This window comes from the organism of the source record quoted next, unplaced genomic scaffold (assembly GCF_019419815.1).
Source record: "Pyrus x bretschneideri cultivar Hongxiangsu unplaced genomic scaffold, Pyrus_bretschneideri_v1 Contig6, whole genome shotgun sequence".
Lineage (NCBI taxonomy): Eukaryota > Viridiplantae > Streptophyta > Magnoliopsida > Rosales > Rosaceae > Pyrus > Pyrus x bretschneideri.
In genome coordinates this window covers 10518943-10545976 of record NW_025999798.1, presented here as the reverse complement: position 1 = coordinate 10545976, position 27034 = coordinate 10518943, and the positions used below count along the sequence as shown (strand labels likewise).

Below are 27034 nucleotides of genomic sequence, written 5' to 3'. Positions count from 1 at the left end.
AAATTGTTCGATTTCGGGTTCGGTTATGGTTATAGGGGTATCCACCCCGAACCAGTCCTGTTTTCATTTTTTAATAAAAAATATAAATGTTTATTATTTATATATATTTTTTTTTTATAAAAGAATGAAATCCTTAATTTTTTTTCTCCAACAACTTTAATACTTCTTGGGAGACTCCAAGGGTGTGTTTGTTTGACCGGATTAGGGAGGACTGGACTGGACTAGACTAATTGCTAGTGTAGTCCCTTGTTTGGTCTGGACAAGGATTAGGTTTAATGAGCTGAGGTCAGACTCGCTTGGATTATATACCTCGCTAGGTGTTCTTAATGAAGATCCCCATTTTCGGCCGGACTACTAAGATCGTCTCCTTCTCTGTCGTCTTCTCCTCGTCTAAGTCACAGAGCCCCCTCTTCCGTCTTCCTTCTCTGCCAATCTTCCACCTATTCCTCCTCCGACAAGACCCATAACCTCTACCGCCTCCGACCGTCGTGGGCACATATCACTGTAGATGGTTTCGTTGAAACCCAAATCACAAGATCTTTGTGAACCCAGTAGTGGGTAAAGAACATGATTGCGATGGAGGAATTTGAAAAGCCAAGAATGTCGGTGTCCACAACGGCGATGAAGACGGCGAAGCGGCTTGGGGTCACCGACTAAGATGCTAGGACGCTGGGACCGGCGAAGAAGATGGAGGCAACAGTTTGAGAGGCTCTGATTTGCGGAATTAGAGTTGGTTTTGAGACACTATTTCGACAACGGGACACTCTGCAATTGTGGAATTGGAGTTGTTTTGATCTGATCTCAAATTGTGGTCTCAAATTATGGAATTGGTTTTCGAAGAGGAAAGTTTTCAGAACAAAAAAAAAAAAAAAAGAAGAGATAATTAATAATAAAATATTAATAAAAAGGGATTAAATAATATAATATTATAATTTATTAATTATCCTGTTTTTTAGTCCGACACTGCCACAAACGTTTCACAAAGTAGTCCAGGTTAGTCTAGTCTAAGCCAATCCAACTTAGCCCCTGAAGCTAGTCCAGTCCAAGATAGTCCGGTGCAACAAACGCACTCCAAAGGTCTTGAGCGTGCAGTGCAAACTTCAAAGGTTTTTATCTTTATTCCAAAAATTTTAATGATTTCAAGTTTCAATGAATCATGGAATCTAGAAGAACTCGAAGGTTAGAAAAATGGTTCAATACTTCAATTTTGGGAAGGAAACCTATTTGTTCTGTGCAGCTCTTTCTGGAAAAACAATAACTACCAAAATCAGCCACCTCCAAGCCATCACCAACAAAACGGTTTCATTGTTGGTCATCGATTTTGGATTCGGCTGCGGTGGTTGGCGGTGGCGAAATGGGTGACTGGAACCCGGTGTTTACCGCGTGGTCGTCAGATCTTCCAACGACCAATGGTGCATCATTAAGTCTTTTTTATCTAAGGAGATTTCTTCTTTGTCTTATAGCTTAGCTAGGTTCTATTTTTCTTTAATTTGGTTTTTATTTTTGGTTTTGTTTGTGTGGGTTGTGACATTTACTACGGCTTTAGCATCAGTAGCTAATAGCTAATCCTTCTCTTTCTTCTGTGTCTGTATGCGTCTTTTAAGGGTTAAAGGATATGAGGGTGTACCAATTAAGGACCAGAAATTAAATTAAATGTTTGTTACTTGTTGGTGGTTCTTGATGTTATCATCACATTATAATTGCCATAAATTATAAGGGGCTCTGCTTAATTGGATGCCTGATACTGTGGTGTTGGATTATTTTTCAAACTTAGTTTGGTGCGTAATTCTCGGCCGGTTCATAATGGAAAAATCGGTACCCGATGGGGAATCCGTTACCCAATGGATTCGGTTATGGGGAATATCCGTTCAGGTTTTTTACGGTTTCGGGTATAGGAAAAACAAATGGGTTCGGTTATAGGGATGGCACATCTGAACCCAATCCGCCCCATTACCATCCCTAGGTGGTGCTAGCACATGGTGAGACAAAAATGCATAAACATATGGTATAATATTACCTAAATTGTCACTCAATACCACGGTCTGGTGACATTCCTTTTCGCTTAGAAGTGAGAGGTCTTATATTCGAATCTTATGGATGGAAAATTCGATACCAAATTAGGTTGCTCATTGTGTGGCTTATCCAAACTCCCCTCCCATAGTGAGGCTAAGTCTTACCCCTCTCTGTTAGTGTAGATAATATCGTTTGTTTAAAAAAAAAAAAAAAAAAATATTATCCAAATTAATTGCCTGTGTGCAATCTGGTAACAAATTGGAATGATTTTCCAGCTAGATTTGCTGATATCTAATGGTTCCGATGCAAGTATTCGTCATTTACAATCATCAATTGTTCTCTGATAAAACAAAAACAATAACAAAGTTTTTCTCATTAAGTGAGGTCAACTATATAAATTCTAAAACATCACTAGATTCAGTTTTGCCAACTGCTGGGTCAATTAATTGCAGAAAAAGTGTGATGATTAAAAAAAACTGCACCAAATATTTATGTATGGACAAGATTTAAGTCTAATTAGATATAAGTGGCAATCGTAAAAACTAATCACATCCCAACTGATCATGAATATACAGGAACATCTATTAATTAATTTTAATCTAGGGTTATATCAACATTAATCAAAGCTTATATACATTCTAATTAACTAGTGTAATTGTTTATAAATCATATGAGAGAGTAGTATTATAGATGTACACGTATGATTCATATATACCTCCTCGATTCCTCAATGTCGAAAGAGAGTAGCGTACGTTCGTGGAGAAAATTTTCTACATCGATATCTTCCACGTACCGTGGCACTGCACATCAACATGTTATTATATATACGAAGACGTTCTCTGGCCAAATAATGACATTAAAGGTGATTGCATAATGATTAAGTTATAAGTAAGTGGTGAATTGAAATAAAGTTAAACAGAACAACGTACCCTTAGAAGAAACCAAGAGAGCATATCGACAGAGAGTTGTTGAGCTTTGTGGGTGGAGTCTCGGCCACCCCACTGGTTCTGGAAAGCCATTTCCTGGGCATTGGCCTCTTGCATATGATCATGGTCAAAGAACCTGTCTACGGTAGACGATTATGAAGCTGCCATCACACGTCCACCGTTGATGGATCCCATGGCATTAGGTACTAAGCTGTCGCCACCTTGTGCGACCGAAATGCCCTAAAGAAACTCTCTCTCTCTCTCTCTCTCTCTCTCTCTCTCTCTCTCTCTCTCTCTCTCTCTCTCTCTCTCTCTCTCTCTCTCTCTCTCTCTCTCCTCTCTCTCTCTCTCTCTCTCTCTCTCTCTCTCTCTCTCTCTCTCGGCGTGGAAGATGATCGAGGAGTGCAAATAGAGAAAAAGAGGAAGAGAGTTGTAATTGATTTTGAGAAAGCACGAAATGCGTGGAGTGAATAGACAGAGAAAGAGAGACTCGGTAAAAGTGTGTGAGATATCGGAAACGGAACAACTTAATTAGTTGGCTTTTTTGTCTCAATATTTGGTGAGCATATAATTCACATGGATTCTTCATATGTGATGCTTTGTAATAATAGAGCTTAATTATTAAGTCGATTTTTATTTAAATAAGGAAACTTGTTTATTTTGTCCAATCAAAAGATGATATGTGTTTGTTAAATTTAAAATTTTAAGTAACATATGCACTAGTTTTTAGAACAGTAAAACATATGTTGGTGATTTTGTTAGAGAGCTAATAGTGAACCAAATCTTGTCCTCCAATCAAGAACACTCCTCTATCTTTAAATCACATCCTAGCAGTGGCAGTGCAATAAAAGGCGATAATGCAGACCTCAATTGCTTGCGATGCAAGAAATGCTGATCGAGCCAAGAACATGAGCCACAACTCATAGAATCGACTGGTCGAAATGATACAACATATTTGACGTTATAGATTATAAATTCAATCCGAATTGGTTCATGCTATAGATCAGGTAATTATTGAAGACAATCATAAAAGCAAACATATATATATATATATATATATAACAACACTTGAGAAACAGCTGCATACATTGTAAGTTTGCAACTTGTTATATATATGTAATTAAAATTTAGTGATCGTCTGCTTCATATCAATCCCACTCGACCATTCGAAAGCTGCCCTAGGTGCTGTTGCGGAATTCATTGAGGTGCTCCAACCTCCAGGCCATTCCCTGCACCAGTAAAGACTGATTGAGAAAAACAAAGGAAAGCATCGAAGAATTGAAGAATTAAAACTAAAATCTTAACTGAAAGGATGAATGACAAAGACTCCTAGTATGATAATGGCGAAACTTATTCAAATTCATAGTCAGAATATATCTGTATATATAAAAATAATCGTGATACGAAAATCTTACCGTCTATATCAAAGAAGAAGACTTGCTGGAGCGTACCATCATTTACGCACCTCTCAGAAGTCTGAATTCCCTTTTCCTGCACGACCAAATTTGTTCTGACAACTCGCGATTGCGTCGAATAGAGGAAGAAAAATATAAATAACCGGCAACAAAGGCTAGTCCATAAAAGGGTTTTCATTATCAAAAATCATCCAGCAACAATAAAACATGCATTGCATTGCATATATACCTTGAGGGTTTGGGCTAAGGATGGGAGATTGGAGACAGTGAAGCAGATATGGGGGGTTTGGCCAATGATATCCGATGCCTAAGTCAGTTTCTCTAAAAAGAGAGAGAATTTAGGGCTTAATTACATACCAAAGCTTACTAGAATTTGGTGGAGAATGAAGTATTTATAGAGAGATAGCTGACCACATGTGTGTAAGAAGGAGGAAGGACGAGAAGAAACAGTACCACTCCAAATAGCCTTGGCAAACGAACAATACAAAATGATCTACATCTTCATCATGCAAAAAGACACATAAAGGATCCATAGACAGAGTGAATTGTCAAATACGGTCTTTAGTGCTAAGTCTTCCGCTAGCAAATAATTGTGAAGTTACAATCATCAATAAAGAATCCAAAAGAAAGTCTTGAGCTTTTTCCAACCAAAATTCCTCCGCGTCAAGAGACGTTCTGAATTGAGCTAAACGATTTTTTTTTTTTTTTAATTTTTAAAAAAGGTGATTTTTACACTATTTTTAACTTCTCACACTCTTTTATTTATGACCATCAGACTAAATAAATCAAACGGAATCAACGGTCAGACTTAAATAAGTAAGAGGCTAAAAAATGTATGTGAACAGCACTTCCCAATTTTAAAAAGTTGAATCGCCAACTTTTATCATAACAAAGGTCCTACCTGATGAGTCAATGTGCCAATTGTGCTATGTTCATGTAAATTGATTTTAAAAAGTTGAGATAAAGTTAGTGGCCGTAGTAGCGTTACTGTTATGTACAAGATGTGCTGTGTGCGTAGCTCAATAATTTATCGGTAGAATTTTTTTTTTAAATGATTAGAACAATTTTAAATTATCACCAATAATCTCTACACGAGCAATGACCATCTCTAAAGCGATGAAACCGATTGTTATCTCTCACAATAATTTCTCTACCTACAATTCCAGAAATGAACTTGATTGCACCATGGCAATCCCCACAGATCCTAAGGTTCTTTGTTATCCTTATAGGCACCCCGGGAGGGAGGGATATGAGTCCAAACGCCAGCGCAATCTTCTCGCTGTGGTACCAAACTTCCGACACTTTCTCTTCTTCCTCTATATCAAACAGCGCAAAATTGGTGTCGGCAATATAGCCAGCCTCGTCCATTTTCCTCCTTAACTCACTTAGCATTGTCTGAATCTCCGAATTCCTTTCGTGGGAGGTGTCCTTTGCTTGGAAGATGTGGACTGCATTCTTAACTGCGATCCAACTGTAGCCTGCACCCTTTTTGATCCCAACATCTTTCATTCCCTTTCTCACAAGCGTTGCTTCTTCCCACCTGCATTGAGAATTGCCAAACAGAAATCAGTTTGTTTAAACGCCACAAAGCGTGTAGGATTCTAGATAGCAACACTACAATGGGATATTTACCTGCCAGCAGCTGCAAACATGTTAGAAAGCACCACGTGGTTGCCAGAGTCTTTAGGATCGAGTTCAAATAACTTGTCAGCTGCAATCTTCCCCAATTCTGTACTCCTATACATTTTACAAGCCCCAAGAAGTGCCCCCCAAATGGAAATCGTTGGCCGAATTGGCATCTTTGTAATAAACTCGTAAGCTCGCTCTATCATCCCAGCTCGCCCTAGCAAGTCCACAACACATGCATAATGCTCTGCCCCTGGTTCAATTGCATACTTTGCTTTCATTGACTCAAAGATCTGCATCCCCATTTGCACAGCCCCTGCCCTACTACATGCCGATAATACACACACCAATGTAACATAATTTGGTTTAAACTCGTGACTTCGGGTGCACATTTCCTTGAAAAATGCCAAAGCCATATCGGCAAGCCCTTGATGTGCGTACGCACCTACCATTGCGTTCCAAGTGATCAAGTTCCTCGAAGGCATCTCATCAAAGGCACGCTTGGCATCTTCTATGCAGCCACATTTTCCATACATGTCAACAAGTGCACTCCCAACAAATACATTTCCGTCCACACACGCCTTCACTGCAACCGAGTGAACTGACCTACCCTGTTCAAGCCACGCAACTCCAGCACAAGCACTTAGAACACTCGAAACCATGAAGTCAGTCGGCTTAACCCCTTCTTTCATCGCCCGTAAAAAGAACTCGCATGCATTCTCCTCCTCATCATTCTGCACGCACGCAGCCACCATAGAGCACCAAGAAACATCATTCCGCTGACCAATTCCATCAAAAACCGTCATTGAACACCCGACCTCCCGGCACTTCCCATAAAAGTCAATAAGCCCATTTAAAACCGACACATCTTTGCCAAACCCACATCGCATCACAAACCCATGTAACTGTTTCCCGAGCTCCAGACTCGATGTATCCGAACATGCATTGAGAAACGCACAGAACGTAATCGAATTAGGCTCCCCACCCGCCCGCAGAAACTCAATAAACTTGTAAACCGCATTTAGCGGCCGCCCGTCAAGCACCGCATTCGACATGTACGCATTCCACGTCGCAAGGTTTCTCTCGGGCATTTCATCAAACACATTCCGAGCCTCGTCTCGGAGACCCGTCTTGCAGTACATATCAAAAGCGCTGCACCCAACAAAGACATCGCATATCTGCCCGGCCTTGACAGCTAGCGCATGGAGCTGTTTTCCGGTGACAGGCAACCGCAGCAAACCCGAGGCCTTGAAGGCGCAAGGGAAGGTGAAATCGTTGGGCTGGATGGACTCGCGGCGCATGTTAGAGAAGTGGAGGATAGCGGAGGCGAAATGGCCATTTTGGACAGCACCGGCGATAAGGGAGGTCCAGGTGACGACTGAGCGAGATGGGCTGAGTCGGAGGATGAGTTGGGCTGAGTCAGGGAGGTCGAGTTTGGAGTACATGTTGACGAGGTGGTTGGAGAGGAAGGAGGGGAGAGACGCTCCGAGGGTTCTGATCATGTGGGCATGCGCCGCCCGGCCCAGCAGAGGGGAATGCGTCGACACGGCGGATTCGACCAGGGAGGCGAGCGTGTTGGGAGCGAGGAATGGCATTGTTAGTAATTAGGGTCATGATTGAGGGGTAGGGAGGGAAGTTAGTAGTGCATCGGAGCTGTAGTGAAATTTCTTCACGGGTTTGTTTGTGAACTGTGGCGGTCTATTATACTAGTGCTTTGCTCAACTACTATTTACATGTTGTAAATTACAATGCTTAATTGGTACTCTGGCTACATCTCAAAAAATATATAGAAGTTCTTATCCAAAATTATTTTTTGTCGTTTTATAAAATTTTATGTTTTTATAAATTAATTTATAAAGAACGTTTTTGTAAAAAATTATTAAAATTAAGATCGTTTAATTTTTTTTTTTTTTTTAAAACAGATGAATAAAATTGATAAAAGCATTACTATACATTTACTATAGTAATTTGACTAAACAACCTTAGTTTTAATTCATTAATTTGTAGACAAGCATAGTGATTCATTATTTGAACAGTTCTAATAATAACCATAAAACTCTAAAACTCTGTAATTCGAACCGAAAGAATTTTTAGCAGGAATCCCTATTCATCCTTAAATAACTAAATTTTCCATTTTTGACTTTGCCAAAAATGTTAGTCCGTAATCACAATTCACAAAGCAATGACGTTTCACGACGTCGTATTCACATCACCCTTAGAAGCCTAGCCAATAAAATCAGCCGTTATATAAGGTCCCCCAAACCGCTTGCCAAAGAAAGAAGAAAGAAATGGCGGCAATAGCAACAGGAGTGAGTCTCAACCACATTTCCAGAGAATCCTCCGACATTCGGCGTCTCGCCGATTTCTACAAGGAGGTCCTTCACCCCTCCTAATTTAATTCCCTATTTCGATTCTTATAATTACATCACTTTAACAAGCTAATTAGCAATTAGTTAATCTAATTAATTTTGATTTTACGATCGTTGTAGATATTTGGGCTCGAGGAGATTGAGAGCCCAAACTTCGGGGAGTTCAAGGTGATATGGCTCAAGGCGCCTGGGAATTTCGCTCTCCACCTGATCGAAAGAAACCCTAGTTTTAACCTTCCGGAAGGACCATGGAGCGCCACTTCACCGGTTGCTGACCCGAGCCACCTCCCCAGAGGCCACCACATCTGCTTCAACGTCTCCAATTTCCAGTCTTTTGCGAAAACCCTCAAGGTATGAAACTATGAATACGTTTTTAAATTTACCCTTTTGGGATTTTTATGATTTGAATTGAATTTGTGATTGCTGCCTTGTTGGTTTTGATTTGGAGGTGAAAAAGATTTGTGCTTTGTGGAGTTTGATTGTTATAGTGAAAAGTGAAAGTTATTAAGGACCCTTTTCTTTTTACAAAGACGATATTCTAAACTACTCGAATTTATGACTAGTGGTGGTGGGGGGTCGAAGTTGCGTTCGAGGGTGCCGCTGCTACCGCTGCCAACTGGCCGGATCTACTTGTGTGAACCTTTATGGAATTGAGTCTTGAAATGTGAAATCAAATCTTAGGCAAGATGAGGCATTTGTTATGTACGATATGAGCTCTCGCTTTTATTTGCTAACTATTTTTTCACCCAAGTTTTGCTTCACTTCCCTTATACGGTCTAGGTTCTTCGTTTCCTCTATATATACATGTTCGTATAACTATGAACTGATAGTAATATGAACTTAGGTATATACTAAGACACGGAACAGAACATGAATGACATAGCTGAAGATTCAATGCAAGGGAAAAGCTTCAAAACAAACTCACGTGCATAAATTTTGGGAGAAAGAAGAACCAAAAACGCAACCTTTGACCTTTCTAGACCAAATGAGAGAGTGGGAGACGACTAGTTAAGTTATCCTCATGACGTACAAAGTCGTTTTTTGATTGGTTCTGTTTAGCTTGTTTTGTTGGGGTAAGAAGTTGGGAAGCTTTAAGAAGAATTTGATTGGGGCAGTTTTCTTCCCCTTAAAAACAAAGTTGGTTTCTAAAACAGGCTTAAATAGGTTGGGGCCTTTGTTTAGAAGGGGCAAAGACAAAGGTTTAAAGGCTTTGTATGTTTGTTTGTTCTCATTTAATTTATTTATTTTATCAACCATTCTTTGATGCGAGTTCTATGAACAAATTCGGTTGTGCAGGAAAAGGGAATCCAGACGTTTGAGAAGTCCTTACCTGATGGTAAGGTCAAGCAAGTCTTCTTCTTTGATCCAGATGGTAAGCCTTTCTAATCATATTGTTGATATATGTTGTGTTCAAGATTGCAACTTAAGCAAGAGCCATTTATCTTGGGTTAAAGGTGTTAGAATTTTGGATAAGCATGCGGGGATTACTGGAATTACTCAACGCTTTATGAACAAAATGACAGGATCAATATGATATGTTGAGAAACTAATTGAAAGATTGAACACAGTATTGAATGGCATGCCCTATTTTGAAGATGGAAGATCATTTGCTGACAAACACAGAGAATCTTCTCTCAGATGTATACTGATTATGCACTATGGATCTCAATCAGCTTTCCCATTGCTATGCTATTAGTAAAGAAGAACATTTGTCATTCCTTTCCTTTCAGTTTCTCAATCATGCTTTGTTGTGCAGGCAATGGATTGGAGGTTGCAGGTCAATGAACTGCACGGCAACACCATAGGCTGCTCCGAAAGGTCAATTAGAATGATATGAAGCAAATGATCAGTAAAATATCGTACATACAATAAGTAGCAATGATCAGTTTCATTTATGCAGCTGTACCTCAAGTGTTATTGTATTTATGATCTTAAATATGTTGTATACTTTTATGCTTCACATCAATTGCTATCGTAGCGTATCACGTGTCAGTACGGATTGCATAATATATGATGGTCGAATATTTAGGCTTGGTAGAAGTCGAATGCAAGCTTGTTACCATGTGACACTTGAAGTCGAAAATTTTCGAGTCATAAAAAGATATTTGACATTTTTAGCAAAACAGTCCCCTTCTATACTGAAGCCCCCCTTGTTAATTACATTCCCTTTTCAACTTGTTTGTGGCATATGCTCTTTTTCGCTTATTTGGCTCGATCTGGTATTCTTGCATCAAAAGTAATGTCTGCATTGCCTTATGCTACACCGCCAGGACGTGGTTGGAAGAGTGTTTTCGCAGTGCTCGTGTGTATAAACATGGGTCTTCAAAAGAACACTCTATTTTCTAATTGATACGTGAAGTTTTCGGGAAAAATCTCTGTTTTGCTCATCTCAAGGACACTTTTTTTCTTTGTCATACCAGCACTACTAGGTTGGGAGTAACTAAACCTTAAACGTGGGTTTTGGTGCAAGGGTCAACGTTCTTAACCACTTGAAAATCGATTTTTAATTAATTGAGTTAGTGCTCATAACAACTAGAACTGTAGAAGGGTACTAGGATACGTAATCGAACACAAGTTCTCGACTTTGAGTAGATAGTTGTTGACCCAAAAAATTACAAAGTCTACGCAGCGTGTAGGCCGAGTAACTAATGAGCTAACTACGTCCTTCTATTGATGCGGGGCGTGCCAACTCGTCGGCCAAGCTCAGCCGAGGAGTAAAATTTGTTGATGTTGCGTTGAGCACGTTGCTGACTTCTTGATCTTGCGACTGCGGCCGAGGAAGGAACACGTCTCGGCCTTCGGGTTCTAGAGCCTAAAGACAAGGCTGCTAGTTCTGCGAAGTTTAATATCAAATTCGGTTTTCAATGTGTCAAATGTAGTAACTTGTAACACCTCACTTCGCTAAGAAGGCTAATGAGATGACCTCTGCCAATAAGGATTCGAAAATCCTTCTCGACCGAGACTTGGATAGATAACCAGTCGACCTCGATACAGTGTTGTTTATCCAAACTGAAGGTGTGTTGACGAAAAAAAGAAAATAAAAAAAAATCTCAAGGTGTTTGAGAGGTTTGCGCAGGGCAGTTGTGTGTTGAATTGGAGGTGCCTTTTGTTGTTGCCACTGCCTCTATTTATAGATTTTGTAATGCTCAGCCACTGAAATAAAGTATTCCAATTCCATTCTAACTCTCAGCGTCAAAATATTGTGATAAAGAACATTTTTGATAATATCCCTCAAAGTCAAGATTCCTCGTGTCAATGTCGTGTGCTCCTTTCATCTTTGCAGAACACCAATCTAATCCAAAGATTGGTTATAATATTTAAATGTCGTGGATCTCTGTCATCCAAATTCCATGTACGAATGACATTGCAATTTGCATCATTATCTTGACTTCAACATTATCCCAAAACCATGCATCTTGACTATCCAAACCTCATCTTAATGCACCATCACCGTGCTACTCAATCTGACAATAGGAGTCCTAAGTCCAATTGAATTGTACTACTTGCTCGGAAACTTACTTTGCATCTTACTATCCCGTATAAGAAAATATCAAGATAATTTGTTAAACGATAATTATTATGATAAAAATCATAATATTATCTTTCAATAATAACAAAATTATCTTCATTTTCATCTGACGGTTGAGAGCTATGCTCACTCAATAGCCTTGATTGCACAGGCCGATGGTGTAAATTTGGATCCAAACAATAGTAAAAGCGTGAACTTCAACCTTTGAAAGGATACTAGCATTAGCATCCAGTATCAATTCGAACCATTGTTCTAAAAATCCCCGCCTAGGTGCTAGGCAGTTAGTCACCGTTCCGATTAATGCCTAAGCGTTTGAAAATTAAGAAATGGCATCTAGACTTGCTGAGGCGCCCACCCAGACTCGTCTAGACACTTGCCTAGGTGGCAACTCACTTAGATAGAAAATAGATAACTTTCCTTTTGCATTTTATTGTTTCCAATAAGTTGTAAGAAACTTATTGAACACTTAAATAAACACACATGATATATTTGCTCCCCATGTTTTCATTATGTTCCAATACTTCATAATATATATATATATATATATATATATATATATATATATCATTCTATTTTCTAGTTTATGATAAAATTATATATCTTTTATGTATAAACAGACACTTATTTACACGAAATACAATATATTTACTTAAATCCGTTTAGTTTGCTTAGACTTCACCTAGCTGCCTAAGTGCTAGGCTCCAGCACGACGTCCGATTAACACCTAACATATTTTGGAACCTTGGTTCGAACATTCGATGGAGTGACGAGGGTCCTAAGCCGATAAGTGTTGGCAACCTCTGTAGCGACAAGTGTCGGCAGATTAACTGCAAGCACAGCAACCTGCTTACATGTGTACCGCTAGAATTCGAAGTGTCCTGGCCTTTATCTCGACACGTGTCTCAAAATCCACGTGTCAATAAGGTTTCACAAATTATATATAACCTTATATAAAGTCTGCCATTCTTCCCTAACATCTACACGTACGTATAGAACTAGTCAGAACCACCAAAACCGTTGAAATAACGTTGTAATTCAACACAAATACTGATAAAAATGAGCCAGGGACAGCCACGGAGGCCTCGGGAGGATGAGGCGCAGCCGATCAAGTACGGTGACGTTTTCTCCGTCTCAGGGCAACTCGCTGACAAGCCCATTGCACCGCAAGATGCTAACATGATGCAGACCGCTGAGACCATGATTTTCGGGCAGACCCAGAAGGGCGGTCCGGCCGCTGTTATGCAGTCGGCCGCCAGCCGGAACGAAAAAGCCGGTCTCGTCCGCCATGACCAGGCTACCGATGTTGCTGGAAGTGAAGGTGTCACTGTTACCGAGACTGATGTCCCCGGCAGCCGCATCATCACCGAATCAGTTGGTGGACAGGTTCCCAACCTGCTCTCTCATTTTCCTGATCATTTAGATACCAAAGCTCGATTCAATTAACAATACAACTCACTTTTAATATGTTAATTATGTCTAATATATACGCTATATTTCTTCATACGGATTGTTACGTCTAATATTATCATGTATATATATTATGTAGTCTAATATTATCGTATACATTATGTTATTATCATATATATTATATATGTTTGAATCTAAATTATTAATTAGTACTATTCAGTACTAATTTAACATGTATGTTGTAGGGTTGAATTGATCATTCTGCTATTTGTATTAGTAGTATAGTTTGACATCGTAAAAAACATAAATATGATGGCTGGCATTGTGTTATACCTCCAACACATAATGTATGCTATGCTGCTATGGATGTAAAGGGGGTGGGTGACCCTTTTTCTTGTGTGTTTGGATGTGGTTAGGTGGTTGGGCAGCATGTGCAGCGTACCCCAGTGGCGCAGGCAACTGCGGCGGGGTTCATGCAGCAGAACTCAATCACCATAGGTGAAGCACTGGAAGCCTCGGCCCAAACAGCAGGTGACAGGCCAATTGATCAAAGCGATGCTGCGGCCATTCAGGCAGCTGAGGTGAGAGCGACAGGCAGCAATGTGATAAGCCCGGGTGGGCTGGCCGCCATGGCTCAATCCGCTGCAGCGTACAATGCTGGGACTGAGAGCGAGCAGGACAAGATCAAGCTCACTGATGTATTGTCGGTAATTAACTCGACCATTGGGCATATGGATATTGTGTGGTTTTTTGTATTTATTCAATATGGTCAGTAAGGTGTTTGATGTGAAGTAGTCTTTGTTGCGTGGCTGAAGGGTGCAACTGCAAAGCTGCCCGCGGACAAAGCCGCGACGAGGCAGGATGCTGAAGGAGTTGTGAGCTCTGAGCTGCGAAACAATCCGGGCATGGGAACCCGTCCCGGTGGAGTGGCAGCGTCGGTGATGGCGGCTGCTAGGCTGAATGAGAATATAAACATGTGACATGTGGCTGTTCATGCTTTCTGGTAAACTGAATAGGTGTTGTAATCAACAATCTCTAAATTAGTTAGCAGTTTTACGCCACGTATCTATATGAAATAGTATGTAAACGTGTGCGCCATGGTTTTGTATTCGCGGTAAAATACCAAGCTGTGTTGTACTTTGTATGTCAATGCGTTGTTCTTATATGATATGTAATTCTTAAACCAGTTTGAGTTCTGTTCTACATACCTATATGAAGGTTGCATCTTTAATTCTTTACGTTCTCCGTTTTGGACTGGACCGCTAGTTCTTATTATGGGGCTGTTTCTGCAAAATAAATCGTTTGGACTGGGCTAGCCCACACAGCCTAATGCTTTGGTTTGTTCTTATTTTAGGGGGAGCATCGCATCCCTTGCTGTAAACAACTTAAGTTTTGTATTGCTTTTTTCACCAAAAGCTAAGCGAAACAGTAAAAAGGTGTTTTGATAAAATTAATATTCCGCTTATCAATAAGAAATGGCTCTCAAATATCAGTTTTTAAAAGTGTAACATGGCGGTTGCTTCTAAAAATTACTTTAATAAAATGCGTTATTTGTTGAAAACATTGACAGTGTTGAAAATATTTGACAGATGAATGAATGGTCACACAGATTTTCAATAGCCACGTAGTAATGTGGATTTTGGAAATGAAGGAGATCATATTTTCAAAGTGTGCTGAAGTTGCTCTATAAATAGAACGCTCTGTGTACTATCAAAATACAGAGAAAGGAAAGATAAATAACATCAATATCTATCCGTCCCTCTTTTATTTGTCATCCCCTTGTGTTATAGTTACAGTGTGATAGTTTACACCTACTTCGCTTCTGTCACTAGTAAAGGTTATCTCTCTAACTTTTACCTATTTATAACACGTTCAGCACGATTCTCTAATCATTCTCTCATTTCTCTTCGCCGAAAGAAAAAAAAAAAAGTTTCCTTCAAGGATTTTACTGTTCATCTTCTTCCTCTGCCTCAACTGCTGGATATACCCTCATGAAGAACTGTTTACACCATGCCTACTTCTAGTTCTCAACCTAATATTTACATATATCTTTGATTTCTTGTTTGGTGTAGATCTTGATTACTAACCTAGTATTTATTTATGTTGATTTTACTGCAATCCAAGATGGTGCGGTACAATCGCCCATCTTGAACTGCAAATTTAATCTTAGTGCAATCCAAGATGATGCGGTATCATCACCTATCTTGGACTGCAGATCTAATTTTACTGCAAATTTTAGGTGGAGCGGTATAATCGCCCACCCTACCCTGCATATTTAATTTACCTGTTGTTTAATTTCATTGCAATTTTAGGTGGTGCGGTATAATCGCCCACCATACTCTGCGTATTTAAATTTTCTTGTTACTTGAGTGGTGCGGAATAATCGTTCATCCTATGTTATGTTATTTCAACGAGAATGGTGCGGTACAATCGCCATCCTCATTCATCATGTAAATCTCGAGCCAGAAGTTTCGAGTGCTTATCATTTTGGCTCGAAGATCAAAATGAAAAATTTATAAAAACCAAAAGTTCTAACACTACATACCTTTAGATATTATTGCAAGTTCTTACACATCTCAGTTTTCTTTCAGAAAAGAAATGGAGAACTTGGCAAAACTTGATTTTGTTGCCCTAGACATTACTGGGAATAACTACCTTACCTAGGTAGTGGATACCAAGATCCATTTGGAGGCAGGGAATCTTGGAGAAACAATCAAGGAAGAGAACAATGCATCTTCTCAAGATCGGGCGAAGACCATGATCTTTATTCATCGCCACCTTGATGAATGACTAAAGAGTGAGTACCTAACGGTTGAAGATCTGTTAACTCTCTGGAAAGCATTGAGAAACAGATACAATCACCAGAAAACAGTGATTCTTCCAAGAGCTCGTTATGAGTGGACTCACCTAAGTATCCAGGATTTCAAGTCAGTGGTTGAGCACAATTCTGCGATGTTCAGAATTGGCTCCGAGATGAAACTCTGTGGGGGAAATCATCACTGAAAAAGATATGTCGGAAAATACTTTTAGCACCTTTCATGCCTCAAACGTGCTCCTGCAGCAGAAATATAGAGAGCGAGGTTTCACTGAATACAACCAGCTGATATCTGTGCTTCTGGTAACTTAACAAAACAATGAGCTCCTGATGAAAAATCATCAGTCCCGACCTACTGGATTTGCATCATTCCCAAAAGTGAATGTTGTTTCCCTCGAAGTGAATGCCACATCTTATGGTGGCAATAACCATAAAAGAGGACATGGCCATATGCGAGGACGGTGGAATGGGAAAGGCAAAAATCATGGTGTCCAATTTCACAACCAGGTTCCAAGGCATAATTCAGGCCCGAGCTTCAAAAATGTAAATCGCCACAAAGGCAAAGCTCATATGAACAATACTCCTAGAAACTCTGAAAGAGCCTACCATAGGTATGGTGGCAATGAGCATTGGGCACGTACTTGTCGTACCCCAAAACATCTGGTGGATCTATATCAAGCCTCCATCAAGGAGAAAGGTGTTGAGACCAATTTTCTTGATCAGGCTAAACCAATGGATATACCTGATCTAGTGTGTGACTTATCAGGACAATTGAACACAACATACTTAGATGTCTCAGACTTTATTGTGGAAAAGAGGAATGAAGTATACCGGTTCGACTGAATCATTTGTGTTTGATGTACTGAACTTGTAGTTTGAAACTAGCATTTCAAATTCAATAAAAGTGGCATTTAAATTTCCTGTTATAAATTGCTTTTAACTGGTATCCCCTTACTTAGAAAGCATGGATAAGCATTATGGTCATTCTCAAAACAAGAGCAATGGTGAAGGTATTTGTCTTGCAGACAGCGCAACTACGCATACAATACTTCGAGATTGAAGGTATTTCTCAAGATTGATGCTTACAAAAGTAATGATAACAATAATATCAGGCCAATCAGATGTAACTGAAGGCTCAGGGAAAGCCCAGATTATGTTACCAAATAGAACAATATTGTCTATACAGAATGCGTTGTACACTACTCGATCTACTCAAAATTTGTTGAGTTTCAAAGACATACGGGATACCACATTGAAACAAAAAGTGCAGAAAATGTGGAGTATTTATGCATTACCTCCAATGATACCCAGAAGCGTATATTGGAGAAGTTGCGTGGTTTAACAAGTGGATTATATTATACATACATAAAGACAGTTGAATCACATACTGTCATGAACCAGAAGTTCATTGATTCAAAAGTTTACTTGTTTTGGCATGATCGTTTGGGTCACCCAGAATCTACCATGATGCATAGGATCATTACCAACTCTAATAGACATCCATTATTGAGGAGACACATTGCTATCTCAAATGATAACCCTTGCAAGGCTTGTTCTCAAGGGAAGTTAGTAATTAGATCATCATAACTAAAGGTTGATGCTGAATCCCCATCATTTTTTGCAAAGAATTCAAGGGGATATTTGTGGGCCTATTCAACCATCCTATGGACCATTCCGATATTTTATGGTTTTGGTTGATGCATCTACTCGATGGTCATATGTTTGTTTCTTGTCTACTAGGAATGTAGCTTTTGCGAGACTTCTTACTTAGATAATTAAGTTCCGAGCACGGTTCCCAGATTACCCCATTAAGTCAATTCGACTTGATAACGCTAGTGAATTTACGTCTCAAACTTTTGATGATTACTGCATAACATTAGGCATTGATGTTGAACACCTTGTTCCTTATGTCCATACTCAAAATGATCTAGCAGAGGCATTCATCAATCGGCTTCAATTAATAGCTCGCATTCTGCTCATGAAAACAAAATTGCTAGTTTCTGCATAGGGACATGCCATCTTACATGCTGCATCATTGGTTCGATTGAGACCTATAGCCAACCACCAATACTCCTCAGTACAACTTGTGTTTGGGCATTAGCCAAACATTTCACATTTACGAGTTTTTGGTTGTGCTGTTTATGTACCTAGATGAGACCTTAACGCAGACTGGGAATTTATGTGGGTTTTGATTCACCATCTGTCATTAGATATTTGGAACCCTTAACAGGTGATATGTTTATAGCTCGTTTTGTTGATTGTCACTTTGATGAGACAGTCTTCCTATCATTAGGGGGAGGAAAAACTGTTCCAGAATAACGACAAGAGCTGATGTGGGTTGTTCCCACCTTATTCATTTCAATCCACGTAGCACTCAATGTGAAAATGAAGTGAAAAAGATCGTTCATCTTCAAAGTATTCCAATCAAATACCAGATGCATTTAATGATGCTATGAAAATGACAAAATCATATATACCAGCTGCAAATGCATTTGCAAGAATTGATATCCCTGTTGGACAAAATAAAGTGTCAGTGAATGATTCATCTAGTGCACGCCTGAAACGTGGTAGATCTCCAAATTCAAAAGATTCAGCCCTTCGAAAGAGAAAGACGAGGGCGTAGCTGAATCCAAATGAAATCATTCAAGAAGAAAAAATGAATGACAAATCCACAATTCATGATTCTGTACTTTCAAAAAAAGAAAATGTCCTTGATGAGACACATGTACATGAAGAAACAGAGGTACATGAAAGCAAATAAATCTCCATAAATTATGCTTGTACTAATGAATTGTGGGATCGGAATGAAATAATCATCGACGACATGTTCGCATTCGCAGTAGCCACTGAAATCATATTAAGTGATGATATTGAGCCCCGCTCTGTCGATGAATGCAAACAAAGGTAGGATTGGCCTAAGTGGAAAGATGCAATCCATGCATAATTAAATTCCTTAGAAATGCGAAATGTTTTTGGACCATTAGTCCAAACCCTGCCTGGTATAAACACCGTGGGTTACAAATGAGTATTCATAAGAAAGCAAAATGAGAAAAACGAGATTGCAAGATATAAAGCACGACTCGTTGCACAAGGCTTTTCGCAAAGACTTGGAATTGATCATGAGGAGACATACTATCCTGTAATTGATGCAATTATGTTCAGTTACTTAATAAGTCTAGTGGTTTCAAAAAAACTTGATATGCAACTTATGGATTTCATCACCGCGTATCTATATGGAGAATTAGATACAGACATATATATGAAAGTCCCAGAAAGACTTACGTTGCCTGGAACAACTAACAAATCACGAGGTATGCTCTCAATCAAATTAAGGCGATCATTGTATGAGCTGAAACAATCTGGACGAATGTGGTATAATCGTCTCAGTGAGTATTTGATTAAACAAGGGTATATCAACAATGTCATTTTCCCTTGTGTGTTCATTAAGAAATCCAACTTTGGATTAGCTATATGGGTAGTATATGTCGATGATATGAACCTAGTTGAAATTCCTGAAGAGCTCAATAAAACTGATGAATATCTGAAAAGTGAATTTGAAATGAAAGACCTTGAAAAAACAAAATATTGTCTCGGCCTGCAGATCGAGCATTGTGCAAGTGAAATTTTGGTCCACCAATCAACTTACATTGAAAAAAAATCCTGGAGCGATTTGGCATGGACAAGGCTTATCCACTCAACAATCCAATGGTCGTTCGTTCTTTGGACATTAAGAAAGATCAATTCCGTCCAAAAGAAGATGATGAACTGGTCTTTGGTCCAGAAGTACCATATATAAGTGCAATAGGTGCTTTATTATATTTAGCACTATGTATTAGACCAAATATAGCTTTTTCAGTCAACTTGTTAGCAAGATATAACTCTGCTCCAACAATTCGTCATTGGAAGGGAATCAAAGATATATTGCAATACCTTTGTGGGACAACAGATATGGGTCTCTTCTACTCAAAGAAATCCACAAATGACCAGGTCCTTGTTGGATATGCAGATGCTGGTTTTCTCTCTGATCCATATAAAGCCCGCTCACATTAGTTGCTACATCTTCAAATCACTCATAAATACTTGCTTTACATGAAGCAAGTCATGAATGTTCTTAGTTAAGATCAATGATCCATCATATCCATAATTCATGTGAACTAACTTCGAAGATAGATAATCCAACTGTCATCTATGAAGATAATGCAGCATGTGTTGCCTAAATGAATGAAGGATTCATCAAGGGCGATAAGACTAAACACATATCTCCAAAGTTTTTAAGTGCACATGAGCTTCAAAAAGCTAAAATTATTGAAGTTAGACAAATCCGTTCCAATGAAAATCTGGCAAACCTGTTCACCAAGTCTCTACCAAAATGCACGTTTCAGAAGTTAGTGCAAAGTATCGGATTACGTCGACTTACCAATCAGATAAATTTGGAAATTGTGGAATCATGAGAAGATACATATTAGGGGGAGCATCCATGATACATGCATGTTGTACTCTTCTTCCTTTGATCAGGATTTTTCCCACTGGGTTTTTCCTATCAAGGTTTTAACGAGGCAACATAAGCATATTTAACACTGTATCAACAATACAGGTAAAGTTGTACTCTTTTTCCTTCACTATGGTTTTTTCCCACTGGGTTTTTCCGAGCAAGGTTTTAACGAGGTAACTGATGTTGATATGCGGGTATCTAAGAGTGAGTGTTGAAAACATTAGTAGTGTTGAAAATATTTGGCAGATTAATGAATGCCCACACAAATTTTCAATACCCACACAGTAATGTGGACTTTGGAAATGAAGGAGATCGTATTTTCAAAGTGTGTATGCTGGAGTTGCTCTATAAATAGAGTGCTCCGTGTACTATCAAAATACAGAGAAAGGAAAGATAAATAACATTAGTATCTATCCGCCCCTCTTTTATTTGTCATTCCCTTGTGTTACAGTTCCAATGTGATATTTTACACTTACTTCGCTCCTGTCACTAGTAAAGATTATCTCTCTAACTTTTACTTATTTATAACAAAATTGAGTTTTCATGAATATTTTTAGTTTTTATAATAGGCTCATTGATTTTACAGAATTTGATTATTTATCATTCCAAATACATTTTACTTTTGAAGTAAAAAGCGACCACAATCACCATTACAAATTCTAAGGAAGGTTACTATCACCACCATTGTTGTCACCCTTCGTACAACTACCACCACAACTAAAATTGCCACTACCAGTGTTGCCATTATTACCACCACTATTACTATAAACACAACCACCATCATTGTTGTCATAATCACAACTACAATCGTGATCCTCGCCGTTGTCACTGCGCCTACAACTATTGTTACCTCTATCGGCTTAACAACCACACCCTTTTATTGACACCACTAGCACTACCATCAAACCATTACCTAGCCACCGTTGGTTTTGTTGTACTCCATATTTTCATGTCCATTTTTACCTTTATATGCAATTATATCACTTTTACATTTAAAGTTTACCAACCGCTTTACACTAATTTTCTACTCACAATACTTTTAAATTTACATTTATCGAACGCTCAACTGTTTTATTTTTCAGCTGATTATTCTTAAAGTTTAGCAGAAGCAATGTTTAAAATAAGCACAACAATTCTAGACTAGACCCAAGAGTCGCTCTTTAAATTTCCTTTTTCCTTAAGTAGGTTGTGTTTGAATTATTAATAATAAAATATTCAAAAAATTTTAAAATAGAGAGTGGTGTTGGAAATAAAAGATTAACTTTTTTTTTTAACAATATTTACTTCTTAGTTTAACAAAAAATTAAAATCTCTTCGAGATGTAGTATCTTTTGCCCACTGCAAAGTATCCCAACATGTAATGAGGTGTAATGAGATGTACTTTTGCTCACGGTGTTTCGAGTTTAAACTCATATCCTCAATGTATGTTAGTGTAGAATATTGCTGATACTAATAAAGGTGGTGCTCTTCACACATTCTTTTTACTTTCCACACATCTCTTATTGATCTCTATCATTTGATCTTCTTTAATTTTGTTTGACGTATCAGTTATATATTGAATGGGATGTGAAAATAGCACCTCTAACAAAAACATTATCACCATTAGACTCTTTCAAACATCACATTGAGGTGAATATAAACTAGCTAGTTTACACCAATTAAGCGGTTTTTATTCTACGACCCTTGTATAGTTTGCACCTATACAACAATTAAGTAGTCCCGATATCTTTACGCTTAGTAGTCACCCTCTAATAATGGACTGCATGCACAATGATCCTCTCCCAGGCAAGGACAATAATTCACATGGATGTAGGGTGGGGGCAATGGCGCGGTTATGTTTCCACGAGTGAAGAATAATCCAAAACGGTAAAAGTAAGTGTGGGAGTTGGTGGTTTCCTGGAAGAGGAAAAGCAAGCACGTACTTACAGGACTGAGACCCACAAGTACCTACTCTCATGCGTAACTGCGTAGTGCCATGCATCATGCAACAAATAATAATATGAAGGTGACGGAGATCTGTGGAGTGTAGTACTATTTGTGTTCCCTGTTGGGCGCATATATATATGCTTCCCTACAGCGTTGTTTGCGTTACTTCATTGGCAATGATATGACATGACAGATGGCTTTGTTTTTTTGCAGTAAACAATCAAATCATTGGCAGAAAATTTCATTTTATAATTGCAAGGTGGAGATGTAATGGTTGGTGTCATACACAGTAACACATTTTTGCTCTGTGTAATTTGGTTTGCATTATTCGTGTCTGTTCTCTTAGACCTCCTGATTTAAAGAAAATTGTGATCACTCACAGTTTGATTTCAATTCTTTATCATTGGATTAAGATTAAACAATTTGTGATCACAATTATTAGACCATGGGGTAAGTTTAGGAGAACTGGACTCCCTTTTAAGAATCAATGGCTTGTTTTTTGGGATAGATCTGACTGTGATATGCCTAAATGCTTAACTCAAACCTTGCTAGATACAAATTTTCCACAATTAGGATGTACATTCTTGGTCTATGTGAGATATGCCATATGGCCGCTTGGTTTTTACATAGTTTGGCTGTTCCATTCCATTTTCTATGTTAAATGTTGCAATTGGAATGTGCATGCATGAAGTGAAATGATTGGATGCCAACGATCCGATGTTGTTACTAAAAGCTGATGTGATGATCAAACTACATGGAGCTCCAGGCCCTCAATTTGAAGCCGCATCATCAGCAGCAAGATGCTTTGAATGGAAGTGAGGAGCGCCACTGCAACTTTTTGTTTACGGTTAATCAGATATGGTAGACCGGAAGTGACTTTTTCAAAGTGGGCATAGAAAGTTCACGAAAAGCCAAGAAAAAGTTTTCCATTTTCAAGCAGGGGGTTAAAACCATGTTAGGTCTGCAACTTTGCAAGGATAAAATGACGTTCAATGTTGTACCAAAAGTCATGAAAATGATTAGTTCCTCTCTCTCAATCTTCCTACCAAGAATTAATATTTACTTTTCTTGCAAGTAAAATTGTAAATTGAATAATGGAAAGGTTTTTTTTTTTTTTTTCTTCAAATGATTTGAGAATACAACTCATCATGTTGTATTTTATGTCACGTGTTATAATAAGAATAGACAATATGACTGAGATGTCCCGCTTTGAGGATATATTAACAAAATAAATTATAGTGTTATAATTTGAGTTGAATAGTAACATCACTTGGGTACGGCTATACTAAAAAATTGCTCGATGAAACAGACCAAAGTACTACTTCTAGAATTTTTTTGCATAAATATTGGACTTTACATAGTCCCACCCATATCATATGATCATTATAGTAGATAAAATTGTATACAAGTAATCTTATTGTTTGTGATAAAAGTTTAATATTTCTAGAAGTAATGCATACTAATTTCTAATTAAGGGTGGTTGTGAGAGCTTGAAATTAAGATAGAATTGAAATTGATTAATTGACTCTCATAGCTATTAATTAGTAAGCTTTTCTTTTCTTTGTTATAATTTGCTTGGCATCCCCATCCCACACCAAACATTCTGTGAAACAAAGCACAAGTAGCGAATAGTAGTCTCCTAATAGTATTTCTTAAAACTAGTGTACCTAATATGCCAAAAAAAAAAAAAAAAATATGAAATCTAAGTGTATCCCACTTTAGCAGTAGACTTTGCTTGAACATGAGTTTTAATGTAAATTTGTAGCTAGCATCCATATATGTATTGACAAAAATAAAGGAATTGTTAAGCAAAGTAGGGGTCATCCACTTTGTATGTAAAACAATTAACAAAAAGATGAATCTTGTTGAAGGTCAATCTTTGTGCTTCCAAACTGAATGTGATCACGGACATTTCATATTGTGGATGTACGTAGATTGTAGACTTTCCCAAAGTGGTTGCAAGATTTTTTTTTTTTTTGTATAAATCATGTACTAATAAATTAGTTAACATATATAATCTGAGTTAATATACAGATAAATTTTCCTTGCCATCCTAAAAGTAGAAATATTAAAACTAGAGTAATGATAATTGCACACAAACTAATCACATTGCTAACTATGTTTTTAATACAGAAATTTCATAACAGCAACATATAGAGATTATTTTTTATTGGAGAGATAGATGTAGATGAGTTAAAATGTGATTAGTTTTATATGACTCGTAACAATGTTGTTATAAATATATTATTGTACGAAGAAATAGAACAAAACAAAGAGAGAACCTTTCTTGTTTGGTCGGACCAACAATTAAAGAGAGAACAAAAGACAAGAAAATCTCACGATTCTCACCTCCCTTCTCTCCCTGTCCTTTCGGACTTTTGCAGTGCTCTCTCTCTCTCTCCCCAAATAAAAGCCAACTTATCATCCCACCGTTTATTTTACCTCCAGCTCTCATTCAGCTAACCCATATTCCATAACTCACAAATATAACCAGCACACCCTCCTCCCTCTCTCTCAAAAACCATGTCTAAAATCCTATGCAAGAACTTCCACTGCTTCCCTAATTTCATCAAATGCCTACCCACAATCCAAGCTCCACCGGATCAAGCCTCAAACGAATTAGACCACCAAAACCAGCCACCACGTCCCTCTACCACCACATGTACATCTCTTATCATCAAGAACTTCAACTCCCTCTACCATGACTTCAACTTGGTGAACTCATCATCAGATCACTCAACCTTCAAATCCCTCACAGCCTCCTCCTCCTCCGCCGACGATCACTTCTACAACTCCTCCGACGAATCAGACGCCGACCAGTACTCCCCTCCAGATTTCGCCACCATCTTCGCCTCTCAACGCTTCTTCTTCTCCTCCCCGGGACAATCCAACTCCATCGTCGAGTCTCCAGACACCACCACAAAACCCAAGTCTTCTCACAAAAGAATGTTGGTCACCAAAGGCGTGCGCGTTCCCAAGTATTCCTCAAACCCTTACATGGATTTTCGGCGTTCGATGGAGGAAATGCTCGAAGCGAATCGAGATCATATATCGGCAGGTGATCATGTTCATGCTACAAGCGATGACATGGAGTATTTACATGAGCTTCTCTTGTGCTACCTTTCGCTCAATCCGACACACGCGCACAAGGACATTATCAGTGCCTTCACCGATCTTGTCATCGGCCTACTGTGTGCTGAAGATTCACCAGCACCTGCACCAGCTTCAGCGGCTGATATGACCGTGAAAAAAAAGCCGGAAACTCATTAGTTAGTGGCGACGCGACTAACATTTGGTGGCGGTTAGCGTAACGGTTCGAAAAAGAGAAAAAAGACAAAGAAAGATAAGTCGTTTGTATTGGCTCTTCTCTTTCAATGGATGTTCATGTTTATGTATGAGGACAAAGAAAATACGTATTTTGATGATCACAAAACCAAGGAAGGCGTGGGATATGTTGAGGTCTCGAGATGTCTGTTTATGCATATTTCTTGTAGTATTTGTTGATTGTGCTGCGTAAAAAATTGTTTTTAGGTTTAACAATGTACCTTTTTTGTGGTTGAATGTTCGTCATTGACAATGGTAATTGGTGGCAAGAAAGTATGGTTTACTATTCTTGGCCTCTTTGTGGACCTCTGGTGGTCCTGCTAACATTATTAAGTCGCTGCAATTAACAAGAAGGAGATCTAGCCTAACTATTTCTTAATTCAAGGTAGAAAGGAATTGAATAGTCACATTATCTAAAATAAATAAAGTTTAATCTAAATAAAGAAGTTGGTATCTTCTACCACCCCTAAAACATGCATGAATGAGATGAAATATGGAACAATGCTGCCAAAGGAAAAGTGACACATGCGTAGCCAATTAGGGTGACTATATATCTTTCTATTCAACACACCACCCATATATATGGAGAGTAACCCACCTTACTATTGTAAGTTTTTTTTTATCGATGCAGATTGCAAACTCTTTACCTTACACGTCCTCACACGCCCCTTGCATGTGACGAATATTCAAGCCAAATATGTAGACAACACAAATTGAGTGGTGTGAACCACGTGTGGCCGTTGGGCTTCATATGTGGGCTAATCTACTCTAATATCGATCACAGAAGAAAGTTGAGATTACATCCTAAAACTAATTAACAATATAAATAGTAGCCCAACTTATTTTTAAGTACTTGCAAAATTTCTACTTTTACAGACATGAGATAACATTCACATTCTCACATGAATTCAACCGAAATGATTAACGAGATAGAACTGAACCCGAAAATTAAATAAATTAAACATTTGCGTGTTGGAATTGATCACGTCTTGACATGAAACTAACGTGGTTTGCTAACAAAGGCTTATGATAATTGATAAACAATTAAATCTAGTACGAATAATGTTATTTTGACACATAAAATTTAACTCTCTCCTCTTGCATTGAGGGATCCCTCAATAATTAAACACTCCACATTACATTTATATCAATTTTATATATCCAAATAAAATTATTAATTTACTAAACACTA

The 27034-nt window shown here is 38.4% G+C and overlaps 4 protein-coding genes across 4 annotated transcripts; 3 read left to right on the top strand and 1 right to left on the bottom strand.

Annotated features, from left to right (window-relative positions):
• Positions 1-5386: 5386 nt before the first annotated feature.
• On the bottom strand, positions 5387-7666 carry LOC103928047 (pentatricopeptide repeat-containing protein At4g14850). The gene is made up of 2 exons (XM_009337057.3): positions 5987-7666; positions 5387-5894 (listed from the first exon to the last, which is right to left on the bottom strand). Exons 1-2 carry the CDS (start codon positions 7573-7575, stop codon positions 5429-5431), a joined length of 2055 nt encoding a protein of 684 aa, XP_009335332.2. The 5' UTR covers positions 7576-7666; the 3' UTR covers positions 5387-5428.
• A 528-nt stretch (positions 7667-8194) lies between these two features.
• Positions 8195-10341, top strand: LOC103928048 (lactoylglutathione lyase). Its single transcript, XM_009337059.3, has 4 exons — positions 8195-8355; positions 8470-8700; positions 9646-9721; positions 10106-10341. Exons 1-4 carry the CDS (start codon positions 8269-8271, stop codon positions 10132-10134), a joined length of 423 nt encoding a protein of 140 aa, XP_009335334.2. The 5' UTR covers positions 8195-8268; the 3' UTR covers positions 10135-10341.
• A 2535-nt stretch (positions 10342-12876) lies between these two features.
• Positions 12877-14475, top strand: LOC103928049 (late embryogenesis abundant protein D-34). The gene is made up of 3 exons (XM_009337060.3): positions 12877-13261; positions 13702-13992; positions 14101-14475. Exons 1-3 carry the CDS (start codon positions 12935-12937, stop codon positions 14263-14265), a joined length of 783 nt encoding a protein of 260 aa, XP_009335335.2. The 5' UTR covers positions 12877-12934; the 3' UTR covers positions 14266-14475.
• Positions 14476-24871: 10396 nt separating this feature from the next.
• Positions 24872-26164, top strand: LOC103928053 (transcription repressor OFP12-like). Its single transcript, XM_009337064.3, has one exon. The coding sequence runs from the start codon at positions 25042-25044 to the stop codon at positions 25786-25788; it is 747 nt and encodes a 248-aa protein (XP_009335339.2). The 5' UTR covers positions 24872-25041; the 3' UTR covers positions 25789-26164.
• The last annotated feature ends 870 nt before the right edge of the window (positions 26165-27034 follow it).